Here is a 14681-nt window from a genome sequence, read left to right on the forward strand (position 1 = left end):
CTTTCTTTATTTATTTTATTTTCCATATGTTTACCGGGTTAGTCCAAATGGACACAAGGTGACCATTTTCAGCAGAGGCCCAGGTAGAAAAGCTCCAATTGCATAGCAAAATAATACAAATAATAAAAACTATGTAAACGTAGCTATTTTGTACAAAGAGCATAGAACATTTAAGGGTGGCCACGGTGGTGCAGCAGTTAGCATTGTTGCCTCACAGCAAGAGGTTCTCCGGTTTGATCCTCGGCTGGGGTGCCTTCTGTGCAGAGTCTGCATGTCCTCCCTGTGGTCGAGTGGGTTTCCTCCGGGTGCTCCGGTTTCCTCCCACATCCCAAAGACATGCTGTAGGTGGATTGGACATTCTAAATTGGCCCTAGGCGTGAGTGTGTGCATGTGTGTGCCTTCTGTGGAAGGTTGGGTGCCGGGCTGGCAACTTGACACTGTAAAACTCCACTGCCAATCATGAGCAGATTGGTGATCCGCTGTGGCAACCCCTAACCAGGAAAAGCCGAAAGAAGAAGAAAAGGAAGCATAGAACATATAAAAGGAGTGAAAATCAGAGTATTACAACTGATGCAGCATACAGTGGTTAGAGTATTGAGAAACAATTAAACAAGATATTATACAACAAATATAGAATTGCTTGAGCATAAATTCAAAATAAGTTTCCATAGACAAACAAGGTCATAAATTAGAAATCATAACTATAAAGGTGGCCTAAACACCTGGTTCACAGTACGATGCACTAAGTGAAACTACACAGTACACCTGTGATCTAGGGATGTTGAAAGTCAGGAACAGGTGAAATGAGTATTTTTTGAATAGGAGATCTTTTAGTAGTGATTTGAAAGTATGTTTACTATTTAGACATCTAATGTCAAGGGGTAGAGAGTTCCAGGCCTTAACAACTGCATAGGAGCACAGAGACTGGCCTGAGCTATGTAAGCAATTGTTAACAGTCAGTAAGGCGGTATTGGAAAATCTTAGTTGATGCGCAGTATTATGGAAGGTGAGCAGCCCCGAGAGGGCAGGCATTTTAATTGGTTGGTGTAGCAGATGATGGGTCAGGAGAAGTAATTGTATTTTAGTAGGTTAGGGAGTTCTAACCATCCTAGTTGTCTTAGGGAGAGGCAGTGATGAGAACGAAACTTAACACTGGCTGCAAATTTTGAGATTTTATTGTAGCAGGTAGATAGTTTCAGAAGGTCAGATTTGTTTATGTTAGGTAGAACTGGGTAACCGTATAGTAAGGTGGAGAGTAGATGAGTACGAGAGATAGTGATTCGGGATTCCTGTGTGAGGAAGCTCTTGCAGTGGTAGAGTGAACCTAGTTTTTTATGAACTTTGGCAATTGTTAATGCTATATGTTTGTCAAATTTTAGGTTATGGTCAATAGTTACACCTAGTAGCTTGGCTGGATTACAGGTGTGATAAGGGTATTGTTGGAGAATGTTATTGAGAATGGTGAGGTAGGGGTGAAAGTTTTGGATGGGTGGAAGATCATGAGTTGGGTCTTAGATGGGTTTAGTATGAGGTGGGATGAATTTAGCCATTTTTCTATAGTAGTGAAGGCTTTCTGGGTTCTTTCCTAGAGTAATTGTAGAGAGAGGGCTGAACAAATAAGGGTGGTGTCATCAGCATACTGTACTATATTAGTTTGTTGGGTAGCCAAGGGGAGGTTATTAGCAAAGATGGAAAATAGTAAGGGACCAAGAATGGATCCTTAAGGAACACCTTGTCCCACTGGGAGGAGGGGAGGGGGGGTTATGCCATTTAACAGCTTGTTGCCGAAGGGACAGATAATTTTTAAACCACAGTACAAAGGAGTTATCCAGACTGAGCTCAGAGAGAGTTGATAGTAATTTGCAGTAACATACCATGTCAAATGCCTTTGACAGGTCTAGGAAGGCAACATATACTAAGTTACCAAGATTTCCTAGTTGGTTGATATGGTCAGTAAAGGATATAAGGGCAGAGGTAGTACTATGGTTTGGCTGAAATCCATGTTGGGAATTTGCTAGCAGGTTATATTGAAGAAGATGATTCAGTAGTTGGGTGTGTACTCATTTTTCTAAGATTTTTGATAGGGGAGGTAGTATAGCTATGGGGCAATAATTACTAAGTTCTGTCGAGGATCCACCTTTGTGTAGGGGGACGACGTAAGAAATTTTCCAGAGAGAGGGGACAGTGTGTTCAGCTATAGATCTATTGATAAGTATGGAAATAGGGTAGGAGATGGCAGAGGTGGCGATCCTGAGGTAATCAGTGTGGAGTTTATCAGCAGTGAGAGTGGTGGGTTTCAATTTGGCAAGGTGTTTAAGAATTAGGTCAGTTGGAACTGGTTTAAGAGAGTTCTGGGTGTCGGTCTTACAGTGACAATTTTGTATTTTGGGGGTATTTGTAGTAGTAGTGGTGGGTAAATTGTTGAATAACTTTTGGATGGAGGAGGTGAAACAGTCATTAAACTGGGTGGCAATATCATAATCACCCTCAGTGATAATTAAAAGGTTTTATTTTTATTTTAAACTATTAACAAATAAAGCATGACAACACACTATCAGCTACAATTGTAGAACTATATTTAAGAAAACTCTTTCACCTGAGTTTCATCAGGTCCATCTAATAGAGTGGTTTCCACTTTGATAACTGAAAATGCCTGCTTTTACGAGGCTATCGCCAGACGTTATTGGTCTGTTTTGTAACACATGCAAACTGAGAGAGTGTTTCGGCATCACTGGGGCTCATATTCCTTGCAGCCAAGTTTGAAAGCTTTATTAGAAAACTTTTTTCAGTCTACTACGTGTAAAATGAGAGGTTGTGCCCACTTTTATGGGGCTCATTATCTCCTGACATATAATATGAAAGGCTAATATTCTCTTGTATAACAAAAAAGGTTTGCAGTGTCTGCTTATAAAAGGTGCATATATATATATATATATATATATATATATATATATTGAATTCTCGTCCGACGTGTATCCGACATGCATAACGCCGAAAGTAAGGCTGCAAAAAATGACAATGCCGATTCACCATGTGTTTGAATGGCAAATAAGCAAATGCCTTTTTCCCATTCAAACACATGGATCAAATGTCAGAAATGGCTTTCCAGCAAACCATTTTTGACGTTTGATCCTTTGAACTTCTCCATATTTTGGTAATATGGGTCGCACCACAGGACAATCGCACATACCATGTGCGATAAAACAAAGGTAAACCATATATATATATATATATATATATGTATATATATATATATATATATATATATATATATATATATATATATATATATATATATATATATATATATATATATATATATAAAATATGGCCAGTCCCTGTTCTTCTGCCTTTTGATAAAGACAGACCTTTTTATATGAAGGGTAGGTAGTCACTTAAAGCTACACTAGGTGAGTCCCATTTTTGAACAGTGCATGTATCCAGAGAAATAGCATACAGTGGAAGACAAGTCACAGTGCTCATTTTTTACAGAGCTCATGGATGTGCACAAGCAGAAGGAAAAAAGGAAAAAGTGAGTAAAGTTTGAGACCTCAGAACCTCTTGTGTGGGCTTACTGTGCCCATGGTATAACAATTCACCAAGTGGTGAACTGCAGACTATACAAAAACTTTTAATAAACATAAGAATCTCAGATCTTCTTTGAGCATAGGCAAATTCTGCCTATGGTGTAAAGAATATAGCAGTGTGGAGTGGTGCCCTGGAACAACAATTTCCATTGCATTGCAGATTATAGAAATTTTGTTAAATGCAAGCCCAGTGACTACAGTATCTATACCTGGTTGCTGTGGGGTAGCTGCAGTGAGAGGTGGAATGCTCTTGCTCCTAGACTGAGCATTGTTTTAAGGCACTCCAGTCTGGGGTCTTCACTGTCAAGCTTCTTTCTGAGTCTAAGAGTTACTGAGAGCTCTTCTGTTCAGATTCGTCCTCTCTCCATGTCCAGGTGGTAAAGTCAGGGGTCTTCTGTTCAGATTCTTCCTCTCTTCAGGTTCCATGTGGTAAAGTCAGTGCAAAAAAGTAGGCAAGAATTCTATCACTGAACCAGCAATGTAGGTGAGAATTCTACCACTGAACCTTCTCTATATATCATTATGACTGCTGCACATTTACAGACACAATAATTCATGTTATCCAACACTATTGTGGGTTTTTATAAAGTAAATCACCAGATTGATACCAGAAATTATAATTATATTAAAGAAACAGATAGTTGTAAAATTAAGTTATGCAAAACTATTTTCATTTTACAGCTGGTTGCTGGTGGAATGTTTTGCCACTTAGGATTAAGAGACTATTATTGTGTTTAAACAGGGTTTGAATAATTTGATGAATGAAAGTGTGTTCGATCCTACATTAGATAGTGGCAAACTCATGAACACCTCTTAAGGCTCTGAATTTGGATATTACAGTACTGAACACAGAACACTGATGAGTATAGTAAGATTTTTTAGGATAGTTTCCTTATCTCTCTCCTACAGACATGAGATCCTGCTGCATCCTCTCCTGTGAGTGTTTATACTTGCACATTCTTGCACATGCTTCATGAAGATTCTTAAACAGATGTTGCTTAGCAATGCCATGTACACATCTCTTGTCCACATGATGCATGCCGAATACCTCCTCCTTCTCCAGTAGGTGATAGCATTGCAGAGGGTGATACTGCCTCCGTCAGCCCATGGTGGGCCGCTCATTCCTATCCTCCATCATCAACTCCTTTAGCACCCAGGCCACTAGTTAGTCCTGAGATGTCTGGGTCACAGTCAGGACTTTAGTCCTTTAGTGTTATGGAGATGAATAATTCCTTTCAATTTAATTTAATGCCTCAAATAGCACAGCATTGAGCATTCACTTATTATTTAGTTTTTAATCTGCTCCAATCTCTGCAGACAATGTTCTTTTCCTTTCTTTCAGCATTTGTTTTCCATTTTTTTTTCATTTCCAAGACTGAGAAGTGGCAGTGTACTTTTGATTTAACTACTTTTTATGAGTAGCAAACCTAAATCTGGGATATGTTCGAAAATCTGGATATTTCAAATTCAGATTAACTGAAATTTGTGCTCCAGGCTACCTACTTAAAATTACAACTCCCCAAAAGCTGAAGTGAACTTGCAGGAATAGACTATGTCCCTTGAGTCAACTGTGAGGTCATACTGTCAGTATGACAGGGTAGGTGACTTGTGTTTGATTGATTCATGATTAGCTAAATGATTATAATGATAACTGAGCTGCATATCACCCACCCACCCACAGCCAGGAAAGCAGAATACTGGTGTAATCCTCTGTAGCTAGCCAAAGACTACAAAGTATTTGGTTTTAGACCTTTACCTGTTCAGTCTGCAACTTTCCACATTTTGGCTGAATTTAAGTCATGACTACATTGCACACATACATCCTGATGTGTGAGCCAGTAGATAAAAATATGTTCAGACACTTGCATGCCAGGGAACACAACTACTTCAGCGAACTCTTCTGTTCTGTTCCTGGCATGAATATGATGATTTGCTGTCTGCAAGCAGGAAGTCTGCGTATGTGCAGTGAAAACCAAACTTAATTTTTACTTGTATTTGGTTCATGCCTTTAAGATCTTAACATATCTGTACCAGTAAAATACAAGTAGTCCATCTTATCTGATATTACTAAGAAAAATGTTTGATCCATTCTCCAGCCCAGCCCATACTTAAATAGATAATTTACTGAAAATAAAATGGACATAAGAAACTGCTGCAACCACTGTACTAGTAGTCTTTAAAGTAAGTGTTACAGGCATTCTGTCACTAGCAAGCATGAATACATATGTAATACATGGGGCATGTGGATTATATTCTGAAATTCAGAAAAAGACAAATGTGGTATGCATCTCTGATGTCAAAGAACTACATAATGAGTTTTATTATGCACATCTTTCAGAGCTGTTATGCTTTAGTCTCACACTAGAGTGTACACAGCAGCAACCATGGAACAACACTTGGAAATGGTAGAAGATTTAAAAGTTCTAAAACACTTTGTACCGTTTTATAAAAAAATGGCAAAAGGAAGTTACTAAAAGTTTTTAAAACTGTTAGTCCATTAGTGGTACTTAGTTTCTTCCCACTGTCTGTGTGGTGATCCTATGTAATTTAATGCATTCGAAGCCATAAAACACTTTTCACTCCATTATTTTTTTCCACATGTACCACAAAGAAGTATCATTGTCTCCTTGATCATAACTAACTAGTTGTATGTCAAGATTCTTTCTCAAACTTCACTTTGCTGCACTCTTGACATGATTTTACAATGTTTATGTGAGTTACTATCCTATGGCCTAACTTACTTCTCTATCAAGGTTCATTCATCAGCCATTTCAGCATGTCTGTCCATGGAGCCTCCTTTTTCAGGGTAGTTGCATGTCAAAATGTTCTTGAAAGGGGTTTTATATAACAGATATCCAAGTAAACTGGTGTCCCTTCCTTGGATCTTAATTCTGTGTTAGGGAAACTAACACTTGCTACATTTGAACCAGCTAATTTGGCTGACTTGAGGTTCTTAACATGGAAAACAGTTCTACTGATTGCTCCAACCTCTGCAAGAAGGGTATCTGACTTGCATGCTCCTATGGTGAGTCAACCCTACCTCATTTTCCACAAGGACATGGTTTCTTTGAGAACTAATCCTTCTTTTATGCCTAAAGTGATATCCAAGCTTACTTTAAGTCAAACTAGCTATCTTCCCATTTTCATTCCTGAACGTAAAAATGAGGGAGAAAGGATGCTCTATACCTTGGATGTCCACAGATAACCCAGGTACTATCTTGACAGAATTAAATCTTTCAGATCTTCAGATCAAGTGATCATTTCCTGTGAAGATAAGAAGGGACAACCTGTGTCAAAACAGACTATTTCCAAATGTTTGTTTAAGGGTATTATCTTTTGTTATACTCACCATGACAACTCTATTCCGGGCAGGGTCAAGGCCCACTCTACAAAAACCTTAGCTTCTTCTTTGGCTTTTTGGAAAGAGGTGGATTCTAAATGTATCCTAGAATCTGCTACTTGGTCCTCTCTACATACTTTTACAAAGCACTATAGGCTTGATTCCTTTTCTAGGTCTAGATCATTCTTTGTTAAGACCATTTTAAAGGGACTCCTGGACCCTTCTCCTTCCACCTCCCAAATATACCTCAATATGGTAATATACCCATACAGCTAAGGTTACCGCAGCAGTGATCAGTATGATGAACATAGTGCAGTTGTATAATTTGAACTTATCATAGCAGTAGATGCTCGAATGATCACTGCTGCGGTAACCAATCCCTCCCTCTCTCCCTCCATCCCCCTTATTTTTTGGTCTGTTTTTTTTTATTATGCCGTGGTATAGAAATGTATTTTTTGGTATTCTTTCTCTTGTCCTTTCAGGGCTCAGCCTCCCTCTCTCTCTACTGGCAGGAAAGCTCTGAAGGGCTTCGCTCCCAAACTTGTCTTTTAGTTAGATCAGCTCAAGCTGCTTGACAGCTTGGGTGCATAGAAGTTGCCCTGAATCTTTGGAAGCTGACTGGAGGTTACATTGTTGCAGGATATAACCTATGTAGCTAAGGCTACTGCGGCAGTGATCATTCGAATATCTACTGGAATGGTAAGTTCAGCTTACACAACTGTAATTTCTTTTATGCTCTACAGTTATTCAAGCTATACAAACCAACCTGATTCACATTTTTGAAAGGAGTTATTTAACTAATTTGTCTCCCTTTCTTTCTTTCTGAAAATTTGTTATATAAAAGAAGTAATGTCGCATTTTTTGATTTTTACCTGTAGTGGTTAATCTGTGTAATAATGTTGCTTCTGTAATACACACTGTAGTTTTGGTAGTGCCTGAAATAGTAAAATAAATTGCAATAAGTGTTAATGCTATACATAGTCCCTTATTATATACAATTTAAAATGCAGAAAATGCACAGATTCAAATTACAATATGGTGTACTAAGAATGTGATCTTAGATACTACTGCAGTTTTCAAAATTCACTTTGGAAATGGGGGCTGGAGTCACAAGCCAGGATATACCAGTATCTGCAGAGGGCCCTGCTGAAAAACATATTTTATTACTCTTATGTTATGATGAGAAAACCCAAGTCAGTTATTTGGACATGTAACACATGCTTAGCACATGTTTTCTTTGCATCTGTCCATTTTTTATACCACCTATTATTTCTTGTTAGCACTACTCTAAAGGAATGGTAGAAGACTATGTGTTTTTCTGGTTTTGTGAAATCTGAAACATGTTTTACTTATTTATTTTTATAAATTAATCCTACTATCTCTTTGTCCATTTCTGTGACATCTGAAATGTATTTACTTATTTTTTTTTTTTTATTTCATAAACTGACCGTATTATCTCTTTGTCCTCAGTTTAAAGCTGTATTGGACTCCTTCATTCTGCATTCAAAAAATATTTAGTTTTATATTAGTATCTAATACATCTGTATTTAAAGAAATCTTTAAACCATCAGTGAAGTGATTTTCTTTAAGTTGTTTTTTTGAGAAAGTGACATAACTGACAGTGAGGGCTATTTCACAAATGTAGATCCTGGATATATGGAATACTTTCTACCTAGCATATCACATTCCTCTCTTATAAAGAAGCGTATCGCTTTGAGAATTGTCTTTCTTAGTTATGATAGTATAAATCCCCCTGCAATTCCACTGGCATATTGTTATAGACAGCACAAATGAATTCACATCCTTTTAAGTGTGACATCATTTTGCATTTCCTTTAGTCTCCACTACTTTATCTTAGAGTGGCTGTATCTTGAACTCATTGCTTCTTTTTAGCCAGGGATGTATAAACCTTGGCTCTAGATGATTGTCACTGTTGAATTGACACCCTGATCCCATGTGCATAAATGGGAAAGGGCGTTTGTGAATGAATGGATGGTTGACAGAAATTCTCCAAAAACTGCAAGCCCTATCTGAATATTTGTATCCATTATAAAAAAAAGCATTAGCACCTCTATGTACAAAATACAGTTTATCCAGTTGTCTCCCCAAAAACTCAGCTGTCCATATTTGAATTGGTTGATGTCAGATGCAGATATCTACAAAGAATATTTGCTCTCATATATGTATACTGCTTTATAATCTGCAAAGAATATTTGCTGTCATATATGTATACTGCTTTATAATATGTACTTCTGCAACAGAAAGAACTATGCATTAATGACATTAAAAATAACTTGGCGTAAAATGGCATATATATGTTTCTATTCAAATAAGAACACAGTATTTGGAAAATAATGTCAGAAATCTCCCCTCCATGCATCTCTTTGATTCATATTAACTGCAAGCTCCTAATGAGACCTGTATACTTCTTTTTGTATTTCAGCAAGAAGCACTGTCCTTTTATTAGGCAAAAGTTCTTCTAAATACTTTGAGTCTTTTTTCCTCATCACTGTCTCAGACATTGTTGTAAAGTTTCTTGTCATTTCATTAGTGAATGACAACAAACAGTGACAACTTATGCTGCATTGTGGTGTCAAGCAATGCATCAGGTACTGCAACACATTCCCAAAAGGAATAATTTATAGTTCAGGGAAAGTCAAAATGATGAGCACAAGATTAGTTAAACGAGGATCTGTTTATATGTGACACTTTATGGTTTGTATTAAGTGGAAAATGTATTTATTTAATTGTTTGCTGATTTTTATCTGTTGATGAGCGAGCCACACAGCCCTTTTCAGTCACAGTCTGGGTCATTGAGGAAGGAGAATGCAATTTCAGTTAAACTTAATAGAATTTCACACTTAATATGTACAGTTTCAAGTACACTTAATATGTCATCATTAATGAGATACAAATACGGAGTACAATTGGCAAAACAATGTTTAACTAACCAAGAAAATACAATAATTTTTCTGAACTACAATAACATATCCTACAAACTACAGTACATGAACTAAAACACTGAGTACAATGTTTGTAGTTAGCTGCAATCAACAGCTGAATATGCAAATAAGAGTAACCTACATAACATCCAGGTTCTCAGTAGCATGAGTAAATGGCTTCATTTTGTAGGGGATCTTTTAATGCCCTTTTAAAAGCTCCCAATGATTGCTGATTTCTGACATAATTAGGTAGTCTATTCCATTTGGCTGGGCCTATTTTAAAGAAGATAATTTCTCCTAGAATTGAATTGAATGGGAGGGGGGGCAGAATAACAAAAGGTTTTCTTCCTCATTCCTAAATAGAGAGTAGTTAGTGGCAATTTCCTTCTCACTGGTAGGAATTAATAGAGCATCAGCTTTCTAAACAACTGAATACTGAGCAAAACTGTGGTGTAGAGTGAAAGTGCAACCAATTAATAGTCTTTAATGTTTCACAATGATGTTTTTAGGGTCAGATAAGAGGGCAGTTTTAAAAATCTTTGTTTTGATAGACTGCAGATGGTTTTGTAGGCAGAATGGAAACATAGCAAGGGCAAACTGTATTCATCCTTAGAAGAAGTATATTTCTAGATGTGGCATTCTTGTTATGGTAGATAGGACTTGAGAAAGTACTCCAGTGGCAATTTTATCCATGTTTGCTGTGAAAGTTAAGCAAAGGTCAGTAGTTCATAGGTTCATAGGTTCATAGGCAGGTACTAGGCTATTGGCCCTAGGGCCTATACAAGCCTAGCCAAAAATGTACCCTGGCTTTCGCCACCCAAGAAAATTATTTTCCTGTGCCCCTGTCAAGCAGAACCACAGAAGTGATCCGCGGGGTGAATTTCCTATTACCCATCCAATCATCAAGATTTTTCTTGAAGAGTGCTAATGAGGAGCTCTGTTTTACATAGATAGGTAGTCTGTTCCAGAGTATGGGAAGTCTCTGGGACAGGAATCTATCCCTCCAGCATGTTCTGTTTATTGTGGTGACAAGGTTTAGGTCCCTAGAGCGTGTAGCTCAGAGGGATTGGGATTTCTTTAATTGGAGCATGTCCAACAGCTCTGGGTTTGACATAGCTTTGTATGTTAGGCAGAGTTCGCCTCTGAGTAGGCGATATGTGACGGAGTAAAGCTGGAGTTTTTTTAAAAGGTCTGCCTAAGGCATCTGTTGGAGGCCAGTAATCCACTTTGTGAGGTATTTTTGCAGCCTTTCCAGTTGTTGTAGATGTCTTGTGAGGTACATACCAAAAGGGGCGTTGTACTCTATAATGGGTCTAATGAGTGATGAGTAGAGGGGAACAATGACCTCTTTTTTCTGGATGAGAAACCTTTTGTGATGAGGTGTGCCACATAGAAGGATTTCCTGACCACTTTGGCGATGTGATTATCAAAGGAGCGACTACTGTCCACCTGTGTCCCAAGGTCTCTTATCACACTTTCATATTTAAGTAGACTACCACCTATGTGGTAGTTCATGGGTACAGAATTTTTACCAAAGGGGATGACAATGCACTTTTTGGCATTGAGCTTGAGACCATGTCTTTGACACCAGGCATCTGTCTCAGTGAGGCCCTTTTGTAGGATGTCCACATCGTTAGGAGTTTCAATTATGGCTCCTAGTTTGCAGTCATCTGCGAATTTAGTTAGCCAAAGACCTTCGGTGTTAGCCTGTACTTCACAGAAGTAGATACCAAACAGGAGAGGACCCAGGACTGAACCCTGTGGTACTCCACTTTTCACTGGTCTGAAGTCTGATTTGCAGTCTGCTACTTTCATAGTGTGGGTTCTTTCAGTAAGCCAGTTGGCAACCCATCTTGTGACATAGGGATTTATACCTAGTTTAGTGAGTTTATCTATAATTCCAGAGTGGGGGATAGTGTCGAACGCCTTGGCGAGATCTAGATAGGCTGTGTGAACCACCTTACCCTCATCCATGGCCTTGATGACTACTTCAAAGAAGTCAATCAGGTTTAGGAGACATGATCTGCCTTTTACAAACCCAAACTGTGTGGGGTCCAGGGTTTGGAGATCTCCAATGTCTTTGTTTATGAGTTCCATGATGATACGTTCCATGGCCTTGCAGACAAGGCTCGTCAGGCTAATGGGGCGGTAGTTCCCGGGGTCTGTTGTGGCCCCCCCCCCTTTGTGGAGTGGGATAACTGTCAGGGTGCGCCATTCAATGGGCACAAAGCCTGAGGTGAGGCTATGATTGAACATGGTACTTAGGTGGGGTGCCAGTTCATTCTGTAGTTCATGTAGAAGGCAGCCTGGGATGTTGTCAGGTCCCATGGATGCTGTGTTCTTGGCTTTGGAGAGTGAAGTTTTTATCTGTGCAGCCATGATTATAGGAACTTTGCATTCTTCCGGTATAAAGATGGGCCCTTTAGGGGGTGAGAGGGGGGTAAATTTAGCACTGAACCTATCTGCCAGGATGTTGGCAATATCAGTTGGTTCTGTATATTTAGAGTCATTGTGCTGTAACTCAGAGTAGATTTGAGTGTTGCCATTGAGATTTTTAACATAGCTATAGAATGCTTTGTGGTTGTCTTTAGAATCAGTGGCAATTTTGTTTTCATAACTAGCTTTGGAGGATTTTATGAGGGATCTCAGCTTCTTACTGAGGCTGATCAGGGAGTTCCTCCAATCGTGGGATTTTACTCTTTTTTGCAACAGTTTCTTTCTTCTGTTGTAGAGATTGTTTATGGCAGAAGTCCACCAGATTGGCTTCCTTTTTTTGGAGGATAGCATCTTGGTTCTGTTAGGGATAGCATGATCCATGCACTCTTGTAAGTGCTTATAAAGTGCATTTGTGTAGGATTCAGCAGTCGTACCTCTATTGTCCATCTGCATGGGTGTCATGAAGTTTGCCACTTCTGTCTTAAGAAGCATGAAGTTGGCTTTGGAGAAATTTTTTACGGTTGTTTTCCTAATGGGGGGTGGGAGCGGGATGTGGATGTCTAGGGTGATTAGCTTGTGGTCGGATCTGACCAACGAGGAGCTGACCTCTGGTGTGGAACACCGGTCACCCATGTTGGTGAGGACCAGGTCTAGGATATTGCTGCCTCTGGTGGGGGTGTGGATAAGTTGATCCAAAGCATTGGAATTGATGATTTCCAGAAAACGTTGAGCAAAAGAGTTAGTACATGAGTAGTTTTCCCAGTTAATGGTAGGGTAGTTGAAATCACCCATTATTAGAGTGTTGGGTTGTACCTTAATATTTTCCAGTGTATCAAGAAAAGAGGAGTGGGAATCCTGGGGCATGGTGGGGAGTCTGTAGCAAGCTACAATCTGGATTGCGGTTTTGCCCAGAGTTAGTTGAACTTGGATAATCTCGGATGCATTATGCTGAGCAACTAGCTTGGAGGTGTGGATATCCTTAATGAATATGGACACACCTCCAACTTTAATGTTTCGGTCCGGGTTTGATGGCCGAAAGGTTTGGTATGAATTATAGCCTGGTAATGCAGGGGTGCTCTCTGGAGCTTTGAACCAGGTCTCTGTCACTGCACAGATGTCAATGTTCTCCATTTTAAGGAGTGCCTCGAGTGAGTGCATTTTGAGGTTTAGACTTCTAGCATTGAGTGCATTACCCGCAGATTTTGCTTGCTTGTACCTGTTACAGTGGTGAATTTGTCATATGAACCTTGCCTAAAAAAGGCACTATAGGGGTGGCAAGAGCCTTTGCCAGTATCCGGAATCCCAAGGGTGACAGGTGCAGGCCACCTCTGGCAAAGCAGCGTGGTCTGTTGATCATGTCATCCCAGGCAGACAGATACTGGATTCCCTTAGAATGACACCAGAAGCTTAGCCAATTGTTAAAGTCAATCATTTTGTAATTGTACTGTGGTGTCATTCTGGGTGATGGCAGGATGCTACTCTTGGCTAGGGTCATACCGGCCTGGGCTACAAGATCAGAGAGCTCCTTCATGTCTCTTTTCATGTAGTCCAGGGAGGTACGTCTCAGGTCATTCACACCAACAAGGACAATGGCAGAGTCATATTTGTACTTGTTGTGGAGTGACCTGAGTGCATGTGTTATGTGGCGGATCCTGGCACTTGACTAGAGTGTTGGGTACATTATGCCTTATGGGCTGTAGTTGTGTGGCACACTGAGTATGTGGACTATGTGTCATTTGGGTTGTGTTGGGGGGGTGGAGGTTGCTTGAATTTCTGCTTTGGAGGTCTCTGTTGTTTGGGCGGATTAGTACAGAGAGCCTCCGCAAATGTAGGTGTGTGTTTTGTGGTTCTGTGTGTGTGTTTTGGTGGTGTAGGTTTTGAGGGACTATGTGGTGAGTGTGGTACGGTGCAAGTGTTTACCTTCTCCTCTTGACTGTCTAGGCCTGTCTTTGGTAAAGAGAGCTTTGCTTCCAGTTTGGCTATATAAGTGCATCTCTCACAGGTCGTAGTGTTGGGTGGTAGGAGGAGAGGGTTGTCTGTGTACATGAGGCAATTGCTGCATTGTCTCAAGATGCCCAGATTCATCACGTAGACAGGAGAAAACACCGGGAGCTGACCTTTAGACATGCCTGAATAGGTGCTTATTTATTAAGTACTGAAAACTGTTTTCCTCTAGACAAGTGAGGAAAGTTGAGTGTTGTAGTAATTTGTAACTTATTAAGTGCTTACAATGAGTTCTGAACAAGTGCTGAGATCACAGAAACAGATGAGTGCTAAAACTAAAAAGCTGGCTAGTTGCAAGGGAAATTTTGAAAAACAGACTTTATGGCGCCAGGAATAGTTTAACCCCAGTTAAGTGGGGGGGGGGCCTTAGGA

General features: G+C 39.5%; 1 protein-coding gene across 1 annotated transcript in view; it reads right to left on the bottom strand.

Annotated features, from left to right (window-relative positions):
• Window positions 1–14681, bottom strand: part of LOC122789845 (V-set and immunoglobulin domain-containing protein 4-like) — a 569118-nt gene that overhangs the window by 119054 nt on the left and 435383 nt on the right. The window contains exon 10 of the mRNA XM_044057281.1: window positions 7800–7862. Coding sequence (XP_043913216.1) covers window positions 7800–7862 — 63 coding nt within the window. The remainder of the gene's footprint in view (window positions 1–7799; window positions 7863–14681) is intronic.

The sequence above is a fragment of the Protopterus annectens genome, chromosome 15.part0, assembly GCF_019279795.1.
Source record: "Protopterus annectens isolate FY-2018-M chromosome 15.part0, PAN1.0, whole genome shotgun sequence".
Classification (NCBI taxonomy): domain Eukaryota; kingdom Metazoa; phylum Chordata; order Ceratodontiformes; family Protopteridae; genus Protopterus; species Protopterus annectens.